The sequence below is a fragment of the Toxorhynchites rutilus genome, chromosome 1 (assembly GCF_029784135.1).
Source record: "Toxorhynchites rutilus septentrionalis strain SRP chromosome 1, ASM2978413v1, whole genome shotgun sequence".
In the NCBI taxonomy this organism is placed as follows: domain Eukaryota; kingdom Metazoa; phylum Arthropoda; class Insecta; order Diptera; family Culicidae; genus Toxorhynchites; species Toxorhynchites rutilus.
Genome location: NC_073744.1, coordinates 195,279,854 through 195,296,237, shown reverse-complemented (window position 1 = coordinate 195,296,237; position 16,384 = coordinate 195,279,854). Strand labels below are relative to the sequence as shown.

Here is a 16,384-nt window from a genome sequence, read left to right as displayed (position 1 = left end):
AAAAAAAAAATGTTTGGAGTGTTTCCAACCTTTCTACTAGATTTTTTAATGGTTATTTGTTAGATTTTCGATGATTTTCCCGTTTTAACTTGTTTTTCCTTTGTGTTGTGTTATGTCCAACTACAGATCTCAATCGGTTCTAATGCGACACTGACGGGACGTTGCATGTGCAGTGCGCTGTTGAACTGAAATCTGTTTTGTCAAATATTCTGTTACCGCCAACTGTTGCAAATGCAAAACGTAGTGTCAATGCGCTCACATAGCTATTTTCAACAATTAGTTTTGAAATTTGAAAAGCGAAACTGGAGGAAAAAGCAGTACTGTTACGCAAATCTGTGTTGACAGAGCAAATGAAGAGAGAAAAAACCAGTTCGAAAAAATTACGGTTGTGTGATAATTACCATTGGCCGGTTATACTCAATCAACGATATTTTTCGTAACGGAGAAACGATTTTTCATTAATTATCAACAATGTTGTTGGTAATGAAAAATCAGAGGTTATCTTTTCAATTTATATGGACAGGTAGTGGAACAAGAGAAGAACAAAAAATAAATAATTGCATACACAGGTGCAGAAACGAGCAACAAGAATGGTTGCTAAATTTGTTATTCCTCATCGATCGATTGGAATGCAGTGCACCCCACTGCACGATGGTCCAGGAGATGCATTTAAGTGGAAATTAGCATTTAGAGCTCGACAGTTGTTATATATGATAGAGCGCTCATTTTCATGTTATCAAAAATAGGGTGACCAAAATTGTCGATGAAATAAAAAATATAACTTTCTCATCTTTAAAGATAGGGGTAAACATAGTTCGACAATGTTTTCAATTTTAATTTACTCAAACACTCACGATTTCAATTTTAATTTACTCAAACACGAAAAATAACATAGTTTTCAAAATCACACATCATGTAGAGTGAACTATTTTATTTCAAATGCCGCCAATAAACTTTGTTTATGTTTGCCCCAAAAAGAATGACATGCAATTGCAGAGAGCATATTTTTTGGGGAGAAATATCAATAACTTTGAGTGAAGTTGAGATATCGACAAGTTCTGCATCGCAATCGTTTGTATTAGTAAGCTCTAAAAGTCTTTCGAAGACAGTTTGTATGTAGAATTTGAAATATAAAAGTTAGAGTATAAAAATCGTTTTATCATGGTGGAAGGCGCTATATCGGTTATTTCAAAAGATAGAAAAAACTTTGTTCTACAAAGCTATCTCAAATAACTGGGACTACAACATTGTCGAACTATGTTTACCTCTATCTATAAAGATAAGAAAGTTATATTTTTTATTTCATCGACAATTTTGGTCACCCTATTTTTGACAACATAATAATGAGCGCTCTATCATATATAACAACTTTGTCGAAGACTGTTTTTGTCTAGAGAATAACTGTCGAGCTCTAAATGCTAATTTCCACATAAATGTATCTCCTGGACCATTGTGCACTGATAACAAATTCGAATCAGGATAAAAAAATTGACTCTTTAAAAGTGTTAGTACAGGGTCCTTCAGATTAAATGCTCACGCAACAAATTTCAATAACTTCTACAAATGTCAACCGATTTTTATTTAAAAAAAAACGAAAATAAAGCTTTTTTTAGGACATTTTCGATGTGACCACCGCTTTTTTCGATAACGCGTTTTAAGGTGAAGGTGGTAGCAAGGCTTTTTAGTAGTATAGGTAAAACCACGTGTAAAAATGGGGTAATAGTGTTTGTGAGAGAAGAGCAATTTGTTTCGTTTGTTTTGATCTTGGTACGTACATAGATTAATTCACCTATAAGACTGTGTGGCGCTTCACTGACACGTGTCTTAGAATACATTTGAAAGAAATAACAATTCAATACTGAAGTAAAATGTATGAACGACGTGTTCCGATGAACAATGGCAAATACACCTATCCCCCTATTTACTATTTACTGTTTTAAACGATTTCGCTTTTACACGGTTTATGAAATAACAAATTTAGAAAAACTTGAAAAATGTATATTTGTAGTTCATATGTAAGCAAGTAAAATAGGATTATAGTTTTGACTACGAGTGCGATTTTATGTTCCAGCCATCAATATACTAGCATTTTTGGAGTCTTGACGTGTAATTTGTGTCAATTGCTCAAGCTCTTAGAATGCCAAGAATATCGACAAAAATGAAAAGTAAAGGAGAGTTATATTTTCGGCTGTCGACTGGAGATCTATTTATTAAACTTAATGATAAATAAAGCAAAACAAATCTACGCAGCTGTTCGCGCCACGTGTAGCGAGAGCTTACGTGTTCTGACATGTCAGGACAAATAAATTGAAATCCTCCATTTTGTCAGCAACAGAAATTTTCCATTCACTACCCGAAGCAATTGCTCTCCATTTCATTCCATCGTATCACCCGCAACGTGCGAGAGCGAGATGAAATAAGTAGCAACATTACAAACGAACAGCACCCGAGCGAGCCGAGTGGAGCCGACAGGATAATCACCCCACCAACTTCCGACAAACATAAAAGCAACGCACAACGTGATTCATGATCCCAGTTATTTTCCTAACCGCCAACGACAAAGTGATTACCAAATGTTGTGTAATGAGTGAAATATAAAGAGAAAATTTGGACTCCAAAAACTTGTGTTTTTCAATTTCCACAGTGTGCTTAGCCAGAACCATCCAACCGCAGTTTGTCCGGTTTATGCGCTAACAGCAGCTGTTAATTGAATTTTCTATCACTTAGTCTGAAGTCAAATCTGAGATCTTCCCGAATTCGTCGACTGTTGAACCAGAATGCTCAAGTTTTAAGGATGACTTTATACTAATCAGAATAAAAATACTGGTAGTTCCTTAAAGTGGCGATAGCGAATAAACTTATTACAATTTAGCTTCTTGAAGAATTCTTTATTTATTTGTATCCAGAATCTATAATTAATTCCATAAGTAGATTTTTATAATTGTTTTACTTAAATAAATGATTGAATTGAGTATATATTGAGGGCTTATTTCGTTTTACACGGTTTTACATAGCAAAATCGGAGATTTCACTCTACACGGTTTTATCGGGAACCTATCTCAAGTGTAAATCGAGGGATAGGTGTATAAATATATATAGAAGGCGTATTTGCATATGAAGTAAAGTTCTGATTATACGCGAGCGTAAAATGAGCAAATTTATAACACATGCGAATTGGGACTCTTTTAGTATTAACAAGTTTTTCCGCACAGTAACTTGATGTTGATAATTCCTTAATATTTTCCTTCGTTGATCGTATTGTTTTCACATATTCACGTTCGAGAGCCTTAACCCTTCTCTTCGTTGGCCGAGGCATTTTGATTGAATGTAATACCTTTCCGTTTACTATTCTTGAAAGCATAGGCAGCCGTGGCAGTGTTCCGAGCTTTGCACTACAATTTTCTTAGTCAATGTTAAAGTTGCTAATCTTACATTATAGACCCATTAAACGTAAAAATAATAATTGTATTGATATCAACAAAATTTTATTTTGTTAATTTTTATGACATGAAACGCTATGATTCAGGAATAACATTTTATTGAGTGGTTTTAATAGCTGTTTCGATGATATTGTCTGGTCAGTGTCGAAAAAGTAACAATGTTTTCACCAGTACAAACAAAACCATTGTAGAAAATTGAAAAATGAAAAGTTAACTTTCAGAGCACTAGCTTGAGTTTTACGTTTTCCACTATACATTGCGACGGCAGATGAAAATTTAATATCTTGTGAGTAATCGATTAGAGTTTGGTTAATATTACTTGGTGGGAAGTGTGTGCAAACGATAATTTTCTTCACACTGTTTCGCAGAATTATGGATTTTCGGGCGAGGGGTAAGGGAGGGAGATGAAAGAAATGAGCGCCATTGTGGTAGCCATTTGCGGCTAGCTTCCACCTTCGCCTTAAACGGGGAACAAAATTCTTCATACACAACTCTAAAATTACGACTTCGATGCTGTTGAAAATCCGAGCTATTTCTTCTTTAAGTTCCTCCAAATTTTGTGTCTTATTAACATAGCAACGGTCCTTCAAGTACCCCCAGAGAAAAAAGTTTTATTAAGGCTTCGGTTGCTCGAGTAATACGATTTCACTAAAAATACACCTTCTTGTAAATTGTACATCTTGACACTAAAAACTATCCGATCGGACTGAACGAGTAGCCGAATATTATCGTCCCGAAGTGAGGAATGCAGTGTTACCATCGACGGAGCGAAAAAATGTTTTATAAGGAGCTATTCGATTTTTTTTGCGTGAGCGTTTAACCTGAAAGGCCCTGTAATATCATAACAAAAAGGAATGAATTTCATACACCTTTTGACTTCATTGATATTTTTTCTACCAGCATATGGTTTTCATCACTCAGGCGTTTCGTTATTATGAAATTATTTGGGCCAATGTTTATTCACACGTTCAATGGTTTATAAAGAAAAGTTTTAACTCGATATGCATGTATGTCCAAAAAAGTAATAGTTTTGAATTACTCATTTTCGTACAACATGATGTGAAGACACTTTCGTGCCGTTTTAATATATTCAAAAAAAAAAGGCCCATTTGGAAATCTGTAAAACTCTCCAATTAATGAATTGAATTTGATGGTTGCAGTTAAAAACATACAGTGCTTTTGCAATTCTAGTTTGGCCGTGAAACAATTTCTAAAAATGAGAGCGGAACAAAGGAATACTGATGCTTTGAATCAACAAGGTGAACAAACACACTAGTCAACGACTCGACTGATTCATCGAACGAGCTACTCGTCTGTTTTCAGTCGAGCTCGACTTCTGGAATATAAAATCAAACGAGACGAGCGCTCGTGTGCTCGTTTCGTCTTCTGAAATATGGCCCTATGATTGTGTATGGTATGAGGCCATCTGCATCCTGCTCGATATCACGTCGTCGAACTTGCACGTACCATTATGACTAGATTGTTAGCAAAACCCACGATTTCGAAACCTTTCGCCTCTAAGCTTCTCAGAAGGCCGTCAACCAAAAGAGCGTTGATGGAACTCATCCTCGTGAGCAACCTTTTGTTGAAATCACAGATATCGACGATCCGCCCAGCTCCGAAGTGATTTGCCTATATGTGAGCATGCCTTGGATCCATTCGACTATACAGTCATTGAAATGTCTTCTTTTCATAGCCAGTACCATTGATAGATAAGAAGTATTATGGAAAGCACCTTTGTATCAAGAAATAGATTCTTCAATTTTTGTCACATGCTCCTTTGAAAGCTACTGCTGGAACAGTCGCTTACCTGAGAGCCAACGATCATTTATGAGCCGTGACATATTTGTGAACATCGTTTCAATTTAGAATTGCGGCTTATTTGAGCGCTGATGATTATCTGAGAGCTTCAGAGCAGTGACTTATTTGAGAACCGCGTTTTAGTTGACAACAGCGGCCTATTTGAGAGTCTCCGTTCTATTTTGAGCGTTCATTAGGGAACCTTGGCTTATTTGAACCTCGCTACTTTTTTTGACTGCAGCAGCTTCTTTGAGAGCTGCGACTTCTTTGAGACACATATCATTTGAGAGCCGTGCCTTTTTTGAGAGCCATTGCTTATTTGAAAACCACGGTTTAATTAAGAACTGCGGCTTATTTGGGAGCCTCAGTTTAATTTCGTTTTCTCTTTGTTGAGATGATAAACCTATCGAGAATCGCAAGTTATAGTTTAAAGAGAGAAAATTCAAGGATTGCCTGTCAAATGTACCTTATCTTTCGAACAGCTCACCCAGATTTAATGCGTGAAAAGGGAGTGGAGTAAGGTGGATAAGGGTTGCGTTACTTACTATGTGTTAGGGGTATATCATGCGTTACCAAATTTGTGCATGACGCTAACCGATCCAATAGAAATAGAAAAAATAGGATGAATGAATAAAAAGAACGAGAAATTGAATCAAAACCGAAGAAACGAGAAGAAAATGTTGCTAGAAAAAAGAGTGATAATGATAAAAAAAGATAAAACGGTAGAGAAAAGCAAAATAGGAAAATAGAAATAGAAAAGGAAGATTAATCTTCTCATGAAGAAAAGAGAAGAAAGGAAAGAGACAGTAAAAGTAAAAAAATACTTGAGAAGAAAAGAGAGTGAGATAAAAAACAGAGAGAAGGATACACTTATAACGCTGCGACTGTGTATTTGTCTAATTGGTGCTGATTGTCCTTGTCTTAAACTTGCTCTTTCAAATCTCCCAACACTCCCACCGCCGGTATCATTCACAGACCCTACAATGAACGAACGGAATTACCGAATATTACAAAGCTGAACTCAAGCAACCGTAGTGCGCTTTTCTTATTGATTAATGAAAAGCTTGAGCACAGAAAAATTGCCGAAATGAACAGAGTCGACGGTGAAAATTGTTTGTTTTGCAACACTCAATGCGAGACACTGGAGTATAAACTCAGCGATTGCATAAGGGTGAAGTCAGCATGGAGACTACCGCAACGGAAGTTAACTGTTAACTTCTTAGTTAACTTCTGTTCATCTTGAGAGTTGGAAATAAACGCGTGTGTTCTGGTTGTGCACTGGAGAACTAACGAAAAGTTTTATTGCTCGTTTACTACAGCTAAACAAAGTGGTTGCTACTAAGCAAACCTGTAACTAGGGTTGCTGGGCATAGCGATGTACTAGACCGTGGGTTACTACAACTACAACACTCCTCCTTAACCTACGATGCCAAGTAGCTTCTTGAATTCATCATGAATCTGCTTCGTCAGTGGTTTGGTAAAACCGTCCGCTGGCTATTGCTTGGTGGAAACATAATCCAGGGTAATGTCACCACGGTTCAGTGCATCACGAACGAAATGATACCGGATAGAGATATGCTTCGTACGTGGATTGTAACCTTGATTCTTCGCTAGGCATATTGCCGACTGGTTGTCGCACAAAATTGGTACTGGTTGATTTCCGTTGATTTCTCCCAGCATCTGCTGCCACCAGAGTGCTTCTTGCGTTGTCCTTGATAAGGCGACGTATTCTGCTTCACAGGTGGAAAGTGCTACAATATCCTGGCGTTTGCAGTTCCACGATATGGCTCCTCCCATCTTCTTGAAGATATAACCAGTAGTGGACTTCCGGTTTTCTTCATCTCCTCCCCAATCCGCATCCGTATAGCCAATGAACTGAGGATTGCCAGCTGCAGAATACTCGAGACGATTGCTTGAAGTGACCTTGAGGTAACGCATGATTCTTTTAACTGCCTCCCAATGACGTCGTCCAGGGTTGCTGCTGAACTTGCTTACCATATTCACAGTAAATGATATGTCGGGTCTGGTTCCTTGAGCGATGTACGTTAACAAACCCACCGCTGCTTTGTAAGGGATGGACTGCATACTTTGCACCTCTTCTTGATCGGATGGACACATTGATTTGTCGAGCTTCACACCTGGATCAACCGGAGTAGAAACAGGGTTGCAGTTCGCCAAGTTGAACCGTTTGAGGACATCTTGCACGTACTGCTGTTGATCGAGCCAAATCTTCCCATTCTGCCGGTCACGTGTAATCTTCAGTCTAAGACAAAATTTTGCCTCTCCCATATCTTTCATTTTGAAGCGGCTTTGCAGAAAAGACTTCAGCTTCTTCTTCAGATTCGGGTCGTTTGTAAATATTAGAAAATCGTCGACGTAAATTGTCACGAAAATCATCTTGTCATCATCAATCTTGAAATACAGGCAGGTATCCAATGAAGAACGCTGCAGTCCGAATTCACGTAGCACCTCATCCAGGTAATGATTCCATACACGGCTGGACTGCTTCAAACCGAAAACGCTTTCTTCAAACGGCATACTTTCGTTGGATCTTGGTCAAAACCTTCAGGCTGCTCCATGAAGATAATTTCATCAGCTAGCTTCCCTTGAAGGAAAGCGGTAACATCATCCATTTGGTCAATATCCAGGTCGTGTTGGGCCGCCAGTGAAACCAGATAACGAATAGTCGAATAGCGTACGACGGGGGAGTAAACTTCATAAAAATCGACTCCGTAACGTTGGGAACAGCCTTTCACGACCAGTCTTGTCTTGAATCGCTCCATCTTTCCATCAGGTCCTCTCTTGGTTTTGTAGATCCATTTGTTCTTTATTGCCTTTCGTCCCTCTGGCAGATCAGTCAGCTCCCAGGTTTCATTTTCAGCAAACGCTCGAATCTCCTCCTCCATAGCAGTTATCCACTGTGCTCGATTGGATCGCTTGATAGCATCGGAGTAGCTGCTGGGATCATCTGTCATCATGGAAGTCATTGGGGCTGGTTCTGTGGAATTATCTGGACCAGTGACTGAACTAAAACACATGTAATCGGAGTACTTGCCTGGGGGATGGCGCTCCCGACCGCAGCGCCTAAATCCATGCTGCTCGTCAGCGGATCTATCAGATTGCGGTGGAAGCGCATTTTCTGGCTCGACAATTTCCTCCATGGGATTTTCCATGATAGGATTATCTTCTTGAATGGGCTGTGCAGGACGTTGAACAGTAGTAGCTTCAATCAATTGCTTCTGGCCACACAAGTAACTCGACGAACTCCACAGGTTGTTGCAGTCCACTTGCATCCCTCGAATGTACGGCTTGATCCTCATTGATGAACGCTACATCTCGACTAATGATGACCTCGTCCTTCTCTTGAACGTATACTCGGAAACCTTTGGAATTCTCTGCATAACCAACGAAAATACCTTCGACAGACTTTGGATCGAACTTTTGTCGGTTCTGCTTCGCACAGTGCACCATTACTCGAGATCCAAAAACCCGTAAATGTTTCATGTCTGGTTTCTTCTTATTCCACGCTTCTTCTGGGGTTGTTTCCAGTACATGAGTCGGAGATCTGTTCACCAAATACGCTGCAGTTGATACAGCTTCCGCCCAAAACTTCTTTGGTAGCCCGACGTCGTTCAACATTGTCCTCGCCTTTTCCACAAGCGTCCTATTCATCCGCTCTGCTTTCCCGTTCTGCTCAGGTGTGTAGGGGCAACTTGTTTGATGAATCACCCCATCTCGTTCGATGCTGATCTTCATCGTGGAATTGATATACTCTGTTCCATTATCCGTCCGCAGAACCTTCAATTTTTGTCCAGTTTGTCGTTCAGCAAGTACCTTGAACTTTTCGTACACTTCTTTAACTTGACTCTTGGACTCGATGAAATACACAAAGACCTTGTGACTGGCATCGTCGACAAAAGTCACGAAGTATCGACTTCCACCCATCGATGAAATTTCAACCGGTCCGCATACGTCGGAATGGACCAGATCCAACAGGTTGTCTGAACGTGAAGAGCTTGAGTTGAAGGAACTTCTAGAGTGCTTACCCTGAGCGCATGCTACACAATCTGCTACGGCTGCAAGTTTTAGTGGTATTCCGTCGACCATCGTAGAATGCTTGTTCATATACTGCTGATTCAAATGTCCTAGCCTTCGGTGCCACAAGTTTGAATTGTCCACCAGGAACGCTGTTTCCGATTTCTTAGTATTTAACTTGTACATTCCATTGCTTTGAACGCCGGTAACTACAATGTCTCCATCCTCGTCACGAACTTCACATCCATCCTTCTTGAATAGCACGGTCATATAATTTGCACAAATCTTACTGATAGATAAAAGATTTGTCGTCAGGTCCGGAACCATCCAAACGTTTTTGACCTCAATCGACCCTTCTTCTAGTTCAAGCTTCACTGCTCCTCTCGCTACAGATTGGATTCTTTGACTACTGGCAGTGTCAATTGAATGAACCCAGTCCATTTGCTTGGTGAAACCTTCTTCCGACCGCGTCATATGCAATGTTGCGCCGGAGTCAAAATACCAATCTTCTTGTTGTCCGGTCCCCGTAGCCAACGAAACGCACAGAGCTTTACCTTTAGGCTTCGACGAACTTGCTTTCGAATTCTGGGGACAATTTACAGCAAAATGCCCCGGTTGGTTGCAGTTAAAACAGTTTCCACTCTTATTCTCTGCATCACCTTTCTTTCGCTTCGTTTTCTGCTTGGAGTAAAGTGCGCCTTCGCTGCCGGAACTCTTCAATGGCCATTTGACGTCCTGTATGATCTTCGTTTTCACTACATCCGCTGTCAACTTAATGCCCGATGCTTGAAGACCCATAATTATTGGATTGTGGTATTCGGGCAATCCTTTTAACAGCAATGACGCCAACCATTGATCGTTAACCTCAAATCCGATCTCGCTCAAATCATCTGCCGTCGTCACCAGCTGGTCAACGTAATCTTCAACAGAATCGCTCTCTTCCAGCTTGATCGTCGTCAACTTATCGAGCAGACCGAATCGCCGGATTAGTCCATCGTCTTGGAATGCTTTTTGGAGTTTGTCCCATGCCTGTTTAGCGGTTTCAGCGTTCTTGACCAAACTAAAGTTGTGCTTCTCGATGCTCAAACAGATAGTCGCAAGAGCCCGATCACTCATATCCGGATCGACCGCCGCATTCTCCAACGGTTTTACTGCACGCCATGTACCTTCGCGTATAAGTGCCATCTTCATAGAAAACGCCCAAGAAGCATAATTCTGCCGTCCTTTCAGCTTCTCCATGGCCGGTAACGATACTGCGCTTCCAAAATTCCGAACAAATGTTGCTGACCGCACACCGCCGCTTGCAGTTGGCCCGTCACCTTCACCTGTCTGTCTCGGATTGCCAGTGTTGTTTCCGCCGCCTTGAGAACTGGAACTCGAATCATCCCTCGGAATCATCTTTGGACTTGCACGAACTTATCAAACTTCGAGAAATTTTCTAACTTTTGGCCAATTCTGGGCCCATAACCTCTTGAGAGTTGGAAATAAACGCGTGTGTTCTGGTTGTGCACTGGAGAACTAATGAAAAGTTTTATTGCTCGTTTACTACAGCTAAACAAAGTGGTTGCTACTAAGCAAACCTGTAACTAGGGTTGCTGGGCATAGCGATGTACTAGATCGTGGGTTACTACAACTACAACAGTTCAATGGATGGCGCAGTCTGTCGATAGAAGAACTATTGAGGCCTCAATTGAGAAACATAGGAACAAGATAGGAAAACATTCTTTTTTTTTATCCCTTTTGTTTATTTTAGGCTCATTAGCATTTTAGCTGTAACAGAACCGAATTTTAATCGTGTACATGTCACATATTTATCATATCTATAATTAGCACATTACACAGTTGCCATTTTTCGGCGTTAGAGTATTCCCTGCTATACCATTGCAAATGGTACATATTTACACAGTAGCCATTTAGGCGTAAGAGATTTCCTTCTGTTCTTCCCATTATCCAGTAAGACGGGCAGCGAAGACAGTTGATTGATCATTGTTGAGTTATTTATAGAACAGCAGCCCGATGTGTCTTGCAGAGCAGAGCAGTTGTATGGATGAATCGATCTTATTTCGACCGTGGATCGATCTCCATCGCTGATGATTGTTGCGTGGACGTAGCTATTCTGTAACAACACAAAGATGGTCAATGGGGGCCCTGAGTTTTGAACTCACGATCGATCGCTTACTAAGCGAACGCGCAACCAATGTGGCTACGGGGGTCTAGGAAAACATTCTTAAAATGTTAAAAAAATATGTGATCTTTATTGGATTTTGAGTCAGGAAACGAAATGTAAATAACTATTTTATAATAACTTTTTGACTTTAAAAATAAACGAATTTCACAGGTAAAAAAATGTAAGGGGTTGTATCTAGGACACGACCGCATTTTCGACTTAGAACTACGCAGTTATGTTACGCAATCCACTTGTTTACCACTTCGAATATTATTTTAGAACGCCTCCTAATTTTTGTAATAGATTATGTTTTTCGTTACAAATAAATTTGATGAACGTCCTTTTACGTTCGGTATGATGCCTAGGACTACCAAAATATTCGAACGGTAGAATTGTCAAACAATCATTGCATTTTGCACATTTCTCTCTGAATTTATTGCACAATTAATTATTTGAAGTCTGTGTTGGGGAAACCGTAAAACCGGGCCAATCAAAACTCGGCAGTTTGGGTGGTTAAATAACGCTTGGCATTTTACAGTTATTCAATTGTTCATCTCATGAAAAATAACATTTTATTAATTCTGATAGGCGCGTAGAAATATTTTCTATCAATTGATGCAAACATCTTTTCGATCTATTAAGAAATGTTCGAGTTGTAAGCATTCGGAATACAGGTATGGTTGGCACACAAATCGGCAGAACAAATGTATGGGAAAAAGGAAATTCTTCCAGTTTTCATGAATTTAAACCGTTTAGAGATTAGCGAATTGTAATGTATAGCACATCAAACAAATCTTAGAGAATTTTCGATTCGATTGGTATGCAAATCATGAGAATTCGTTCGCAGTGAAAATAGTTATTAACGTTAACTTTATTTCATGAAAACGTGACCCCTTCCTGAAAGACATAGTTCTACGTCAAAAAATTGGTAGGCAAACTGGTTTTTAGATAAAGGGCTTTTGGACATAAATACCGACTTTATGTATTCATGTAATACAGTAAAACCCTGATTATGGAATGAAATGGAATGGAATAATCGGGCGAGCTCGATGTGGACACAGAAAATCGAAGATAACGCAATAAAAGATTCAAAATGAGGGGTAACAGAGATAATATCTTTCAGCATCAAAACTATATTTTATCATTACATTAATCATTGAACTATCCATGTATGTGGTCGTATACACAGGTGGCATCCGTTCGCAGATAATAGAAGTTCCGCTGTGATTTCTCCATATTTTTCAACAGTATTGGTGATAAACATATTGATCTGAAGGATTTTGTGAACTTTTGGAATGAAAACAACTTTAACGAGTGTGTGGAAGGACTTAAGATTTGCCTTCAAAATATTGATTAGAGACCGAATTAGCTGTGATTCTCTTCTTTGAATCAGGGCTGGAAATCTTACCGCGTTTTCTACTCTGGCCCTCGTGAAAACCAATCCCGCAACTATGTTTACAACCTCCTTTGCACTTTAAGGTCCTGTTAGACACCTTCGGAAACCACGATTATAGCTAGGATTGGTACCAGAATGAACAGCTGTAGATCCCGGTAAGTGAATCTCCATCAGTAAGTCTAATACTTCTGAGGTAGATTTTGTGAACGAAACGTCGTCCTTTTTAAGGGAACCTAGCCTGCTCGAGTAGTCTTTTCCTAGAGTCTTACTGAGTCTTGCCACGCAGTTATTTATCCAGGTTTTGCATTTAGATCGTCTCAGTTCTCGAATATATTCGGTGACTCCTGTATTGAGACCAATCCTAAAATATGATTGGTCTCTAAAATTGAATTCTAAAAGATGAAATTATAACCAGTATGTGACGCATGACGTGTTTCAATCATTCGAAGAATTCAGTCTGGACGTTTTGTATAAGCGTGAGCTTTCCCTATTGGATAATCTCTGTTGATAATCCTCCGGTGAGCGATATATAGCCACTATCGACATTCTCTACAATCAATTAATCAACGTTTGAAGTGGTTCACTGATCACATACATGGCTCTGTTCGTCAACAGCTCTTCATTATCTGATGGTGCTGATAGTCGCGGAAACGAACGCCCATGGAATGTGACCGAGAAAATTGTTAACACCTCTTTATTAAACAAACTAGATCACTGATAAAATCAACACCACCACCCTGGGAGCGAGAAATAAGAAAAGTAAACTCTAGAAAAAAAAAGTTATCAGCCCCGTGTACACACCCGCGCTTCGCTGCACACAAACAACTCTGACTTCAACATGGGATCATAAACAAAAACAAATAAACCCCGCATGGAAATGCGGACTAAGGCTAACGAAACTCACCTGTGATTAACACAACTGATGACAGCATGATGAATAGTATTGCATAGAATTTTACTATATTCCTATTCATTGCTTATGAATGAAAGAGGCTGCTTTTGCTTGTTCTTCTTCGTCTTCGTGTTTCGCTTCTTCTTCGTCTGCTTCCACTAATTCCACTATTCGCTTCGTCTTCTTCTGCTGACAAACTCTCACGTACCGAAAAAAAAGATATCTAACTTTTGATTCTCACAGAGTTTTTGTTTTTCTGATTGCCTCTGATGTGAGTTCTCTTGGGAAAGATTTTCACTTGAGTTTTTTGTCTTCAAAAAAAAAAAGATCTCGGGGAGTCTTTCTCCTTTCACACTGGAATCACTTTTTTTCTCTCTAAGAGTCTCTGGCTCTTGCTTGTATTTTGTTTCGAACGAGTTCATACGCAAAAAAAAACTATATACAATTCATAACTTCACGTTTTGCTTCACACATTTTTTTTCGAATCATACAACGCTTCCCAGCCTACTCTGTTTTGACCGAAAGTATCACTTGTCACTGAATTTTTGATGGGTTGGTTCCGTGTGTATACGATTGACTCGTTTACTGCCGGGAATCCTCTTCAAACGCCGTAGATAGGACAAACCACTGTGGAAGTCCCGAGAAGGTGCGATATCCTGCTGGCAGCGATTACTGCTGGACGAACCGGGGGCAACCGTTGGTATACAGATGTTTATCGGTAAAACCAATCGATGATCCCACGACATTCCACAGCTCCAATTCCAAGGCACGGGAACTCTGCTGACGCTGCTGGTGAAGATGGTGCTGATGGTAAAATTGGTCGTCGTATTCTTGTTTCTCCTGGCAGTGTGTCGTCTGATTCTGTCGCCGGTAGAGACAGGAGTTTGCCGCGAAGGAACCGGATGACCAACACTCGATGTCGACAGCAGCAGCATTCTTACCACGGCAGGCCAGCAACAGTTGGTTGTTGTTGTTGTTGTCGTCCACGTCGTAGTAATAACTGGGAAATCGACCACAATTTACTAGTTCCATTATTTTTCGCACACTTCTATTGTTTCTCACTTTTGTGACGATTGATTCTTTTTTTTTTGTTTCTTGATGAGCTGTCTTAGATCGTTCTAATGTTGTTTGGAGACTTGCGTTTCTTCCCACCAGGGGAGTTCACCAATTCAACATCCTATCGGGCCATCGTTCCGAGCAAAAGCAGTCACATTTTCTTTTAGTACCTTTCATTGCAGAGCGCTGCTCTCCGCCGCAGTATTTCCGTTTTTCATTGATGTTCAAGCGAGTGACTCCTTTCCAAGTGTCGACTTAAATTCCAAACAGTTTCGGGATTCCTCCGACATAGCCAGCATCCAGGGCAAAGTCCACTGATGGTGTTGGTCTCACACGACGAAGGGTGCCAGGTACGCACCTTAGTGCCTGTGCGTTTGTTCGTTGTCGTATTGCAGAGCGCATGCAGAGTCCAGAGTGTTGTTCATTCGTGGTGGTCCCTCGCAAAGACGAACAACGATGACGACGGCGATATCGGAGGTTTCTAAAAGAGGATAGACGGAGAAAAAAAAAGAATGAAAATGAAACGTACGAAAATAATGATGGCAAGCAAGCAGCCAATCGGTTTCCGATGTACATCGAAATTGAGGCATACGGGAAAGCAAGCCGAAACAAGAGGCAGTAGAATAAGAGAAGAAACAACACACAGTCTGACAAGCTCGCCGCGGCGAAACAATCCCGAAAGAGCCGCTGCGGCTGCCAACAGCCAACAAGAAAGACGGGACGGGGAAAAAAAAATTAAAATGCGAGGAATTACGAGAGAAGCAGAAAGAAGACAATTAAAGTGGATCGGAATTGGGCGCCGTGTCGGAGTAGAGAATTTTGCCTGTTACCACGGATTGAACAATTTGATGAATAGCTGCTTATTCCGCATCGATTCGATACAAACACTTATTTGTGACCGATTTCTTCTGCGGAATGACTTTGATATTAGCGACTGTCCCATGGCTGAACGTGCTTGCGGCTTCTCGTTGAACGTGAACTGGGGAATTATTTATAGGAAACAATTCTACAGTTATCAATTTTTGGTGATTGAAAAACTTTTTTCTATCCTTGTTCCTTTATCGAAACAAAATCTGGAGAAAGGCGAGAATGCTCCTTCAGGAGTTTTATGGCTGTTCCGCACTAAACCGCGATACGAGTTCGATTACGACCCTGTTGTTGCCGCCGTGTACCCACCACCGTAAGCAGCACCGGTGAGAAACAAGCGGTACCATCAGTTAGAAATAAGTAATCAGTCAGACAACCAACTGCCAACCGAGCTAGCCTACGGACACACGCTTGCTTACAGCGCACAGGTACAGACTGACTGCCAGTGCACTGGCTGACCACCCGCCCGCCTCCTCCCCCTCGCTTCTTCTGGGCAGCAATCAAACTGAGGCTTCCTCAATTAACCCTCAAAAATGAGCGTGAAAGAGATTCCGATATTCTTTCGCTTTTTCGTCTTCTGCCGCGCGCTGGTTCCGGCTGCTACTCCCCGATCGGCGTGCCGCGCGGTAAAAGTCGCACCACCTGTGGTGGGTTGCTTGTGTACGTGGTGCGGTCACCGCCCAAAAAAGGTGCATTTGCTTCTTGGGAAAATCATCGGGCAGACCGCGCCG

At 40.6% G+C, this 16,384-nt stretch overlaps 1 protein-coding gene across 1 annotated transcript in view; it reads right to left on the bottom strand.

Annotated features, from left to right (window-relative positions):
- Window positions 1-16,384, bottom strand: part of LOC129773215 (uncharacterized) — a 47,135-nt gene that overhangs the window by 18,454 nt on the left and 12,297 nt on the right. Inside the window, exon 2 of the mRNA XM_055776804.1 lies at window positions 13,743-15,267. Within this exon, the coding sequence (XP_055632779.1) occupies window positions 13,743-13,812 (70 nt within the window). The 5' untranslated portion in view covers window positions 13,813-15,267. The remainder of the gene's footprint in view (window positions 1-13,742; window positions 15,268-16,384) is intronic.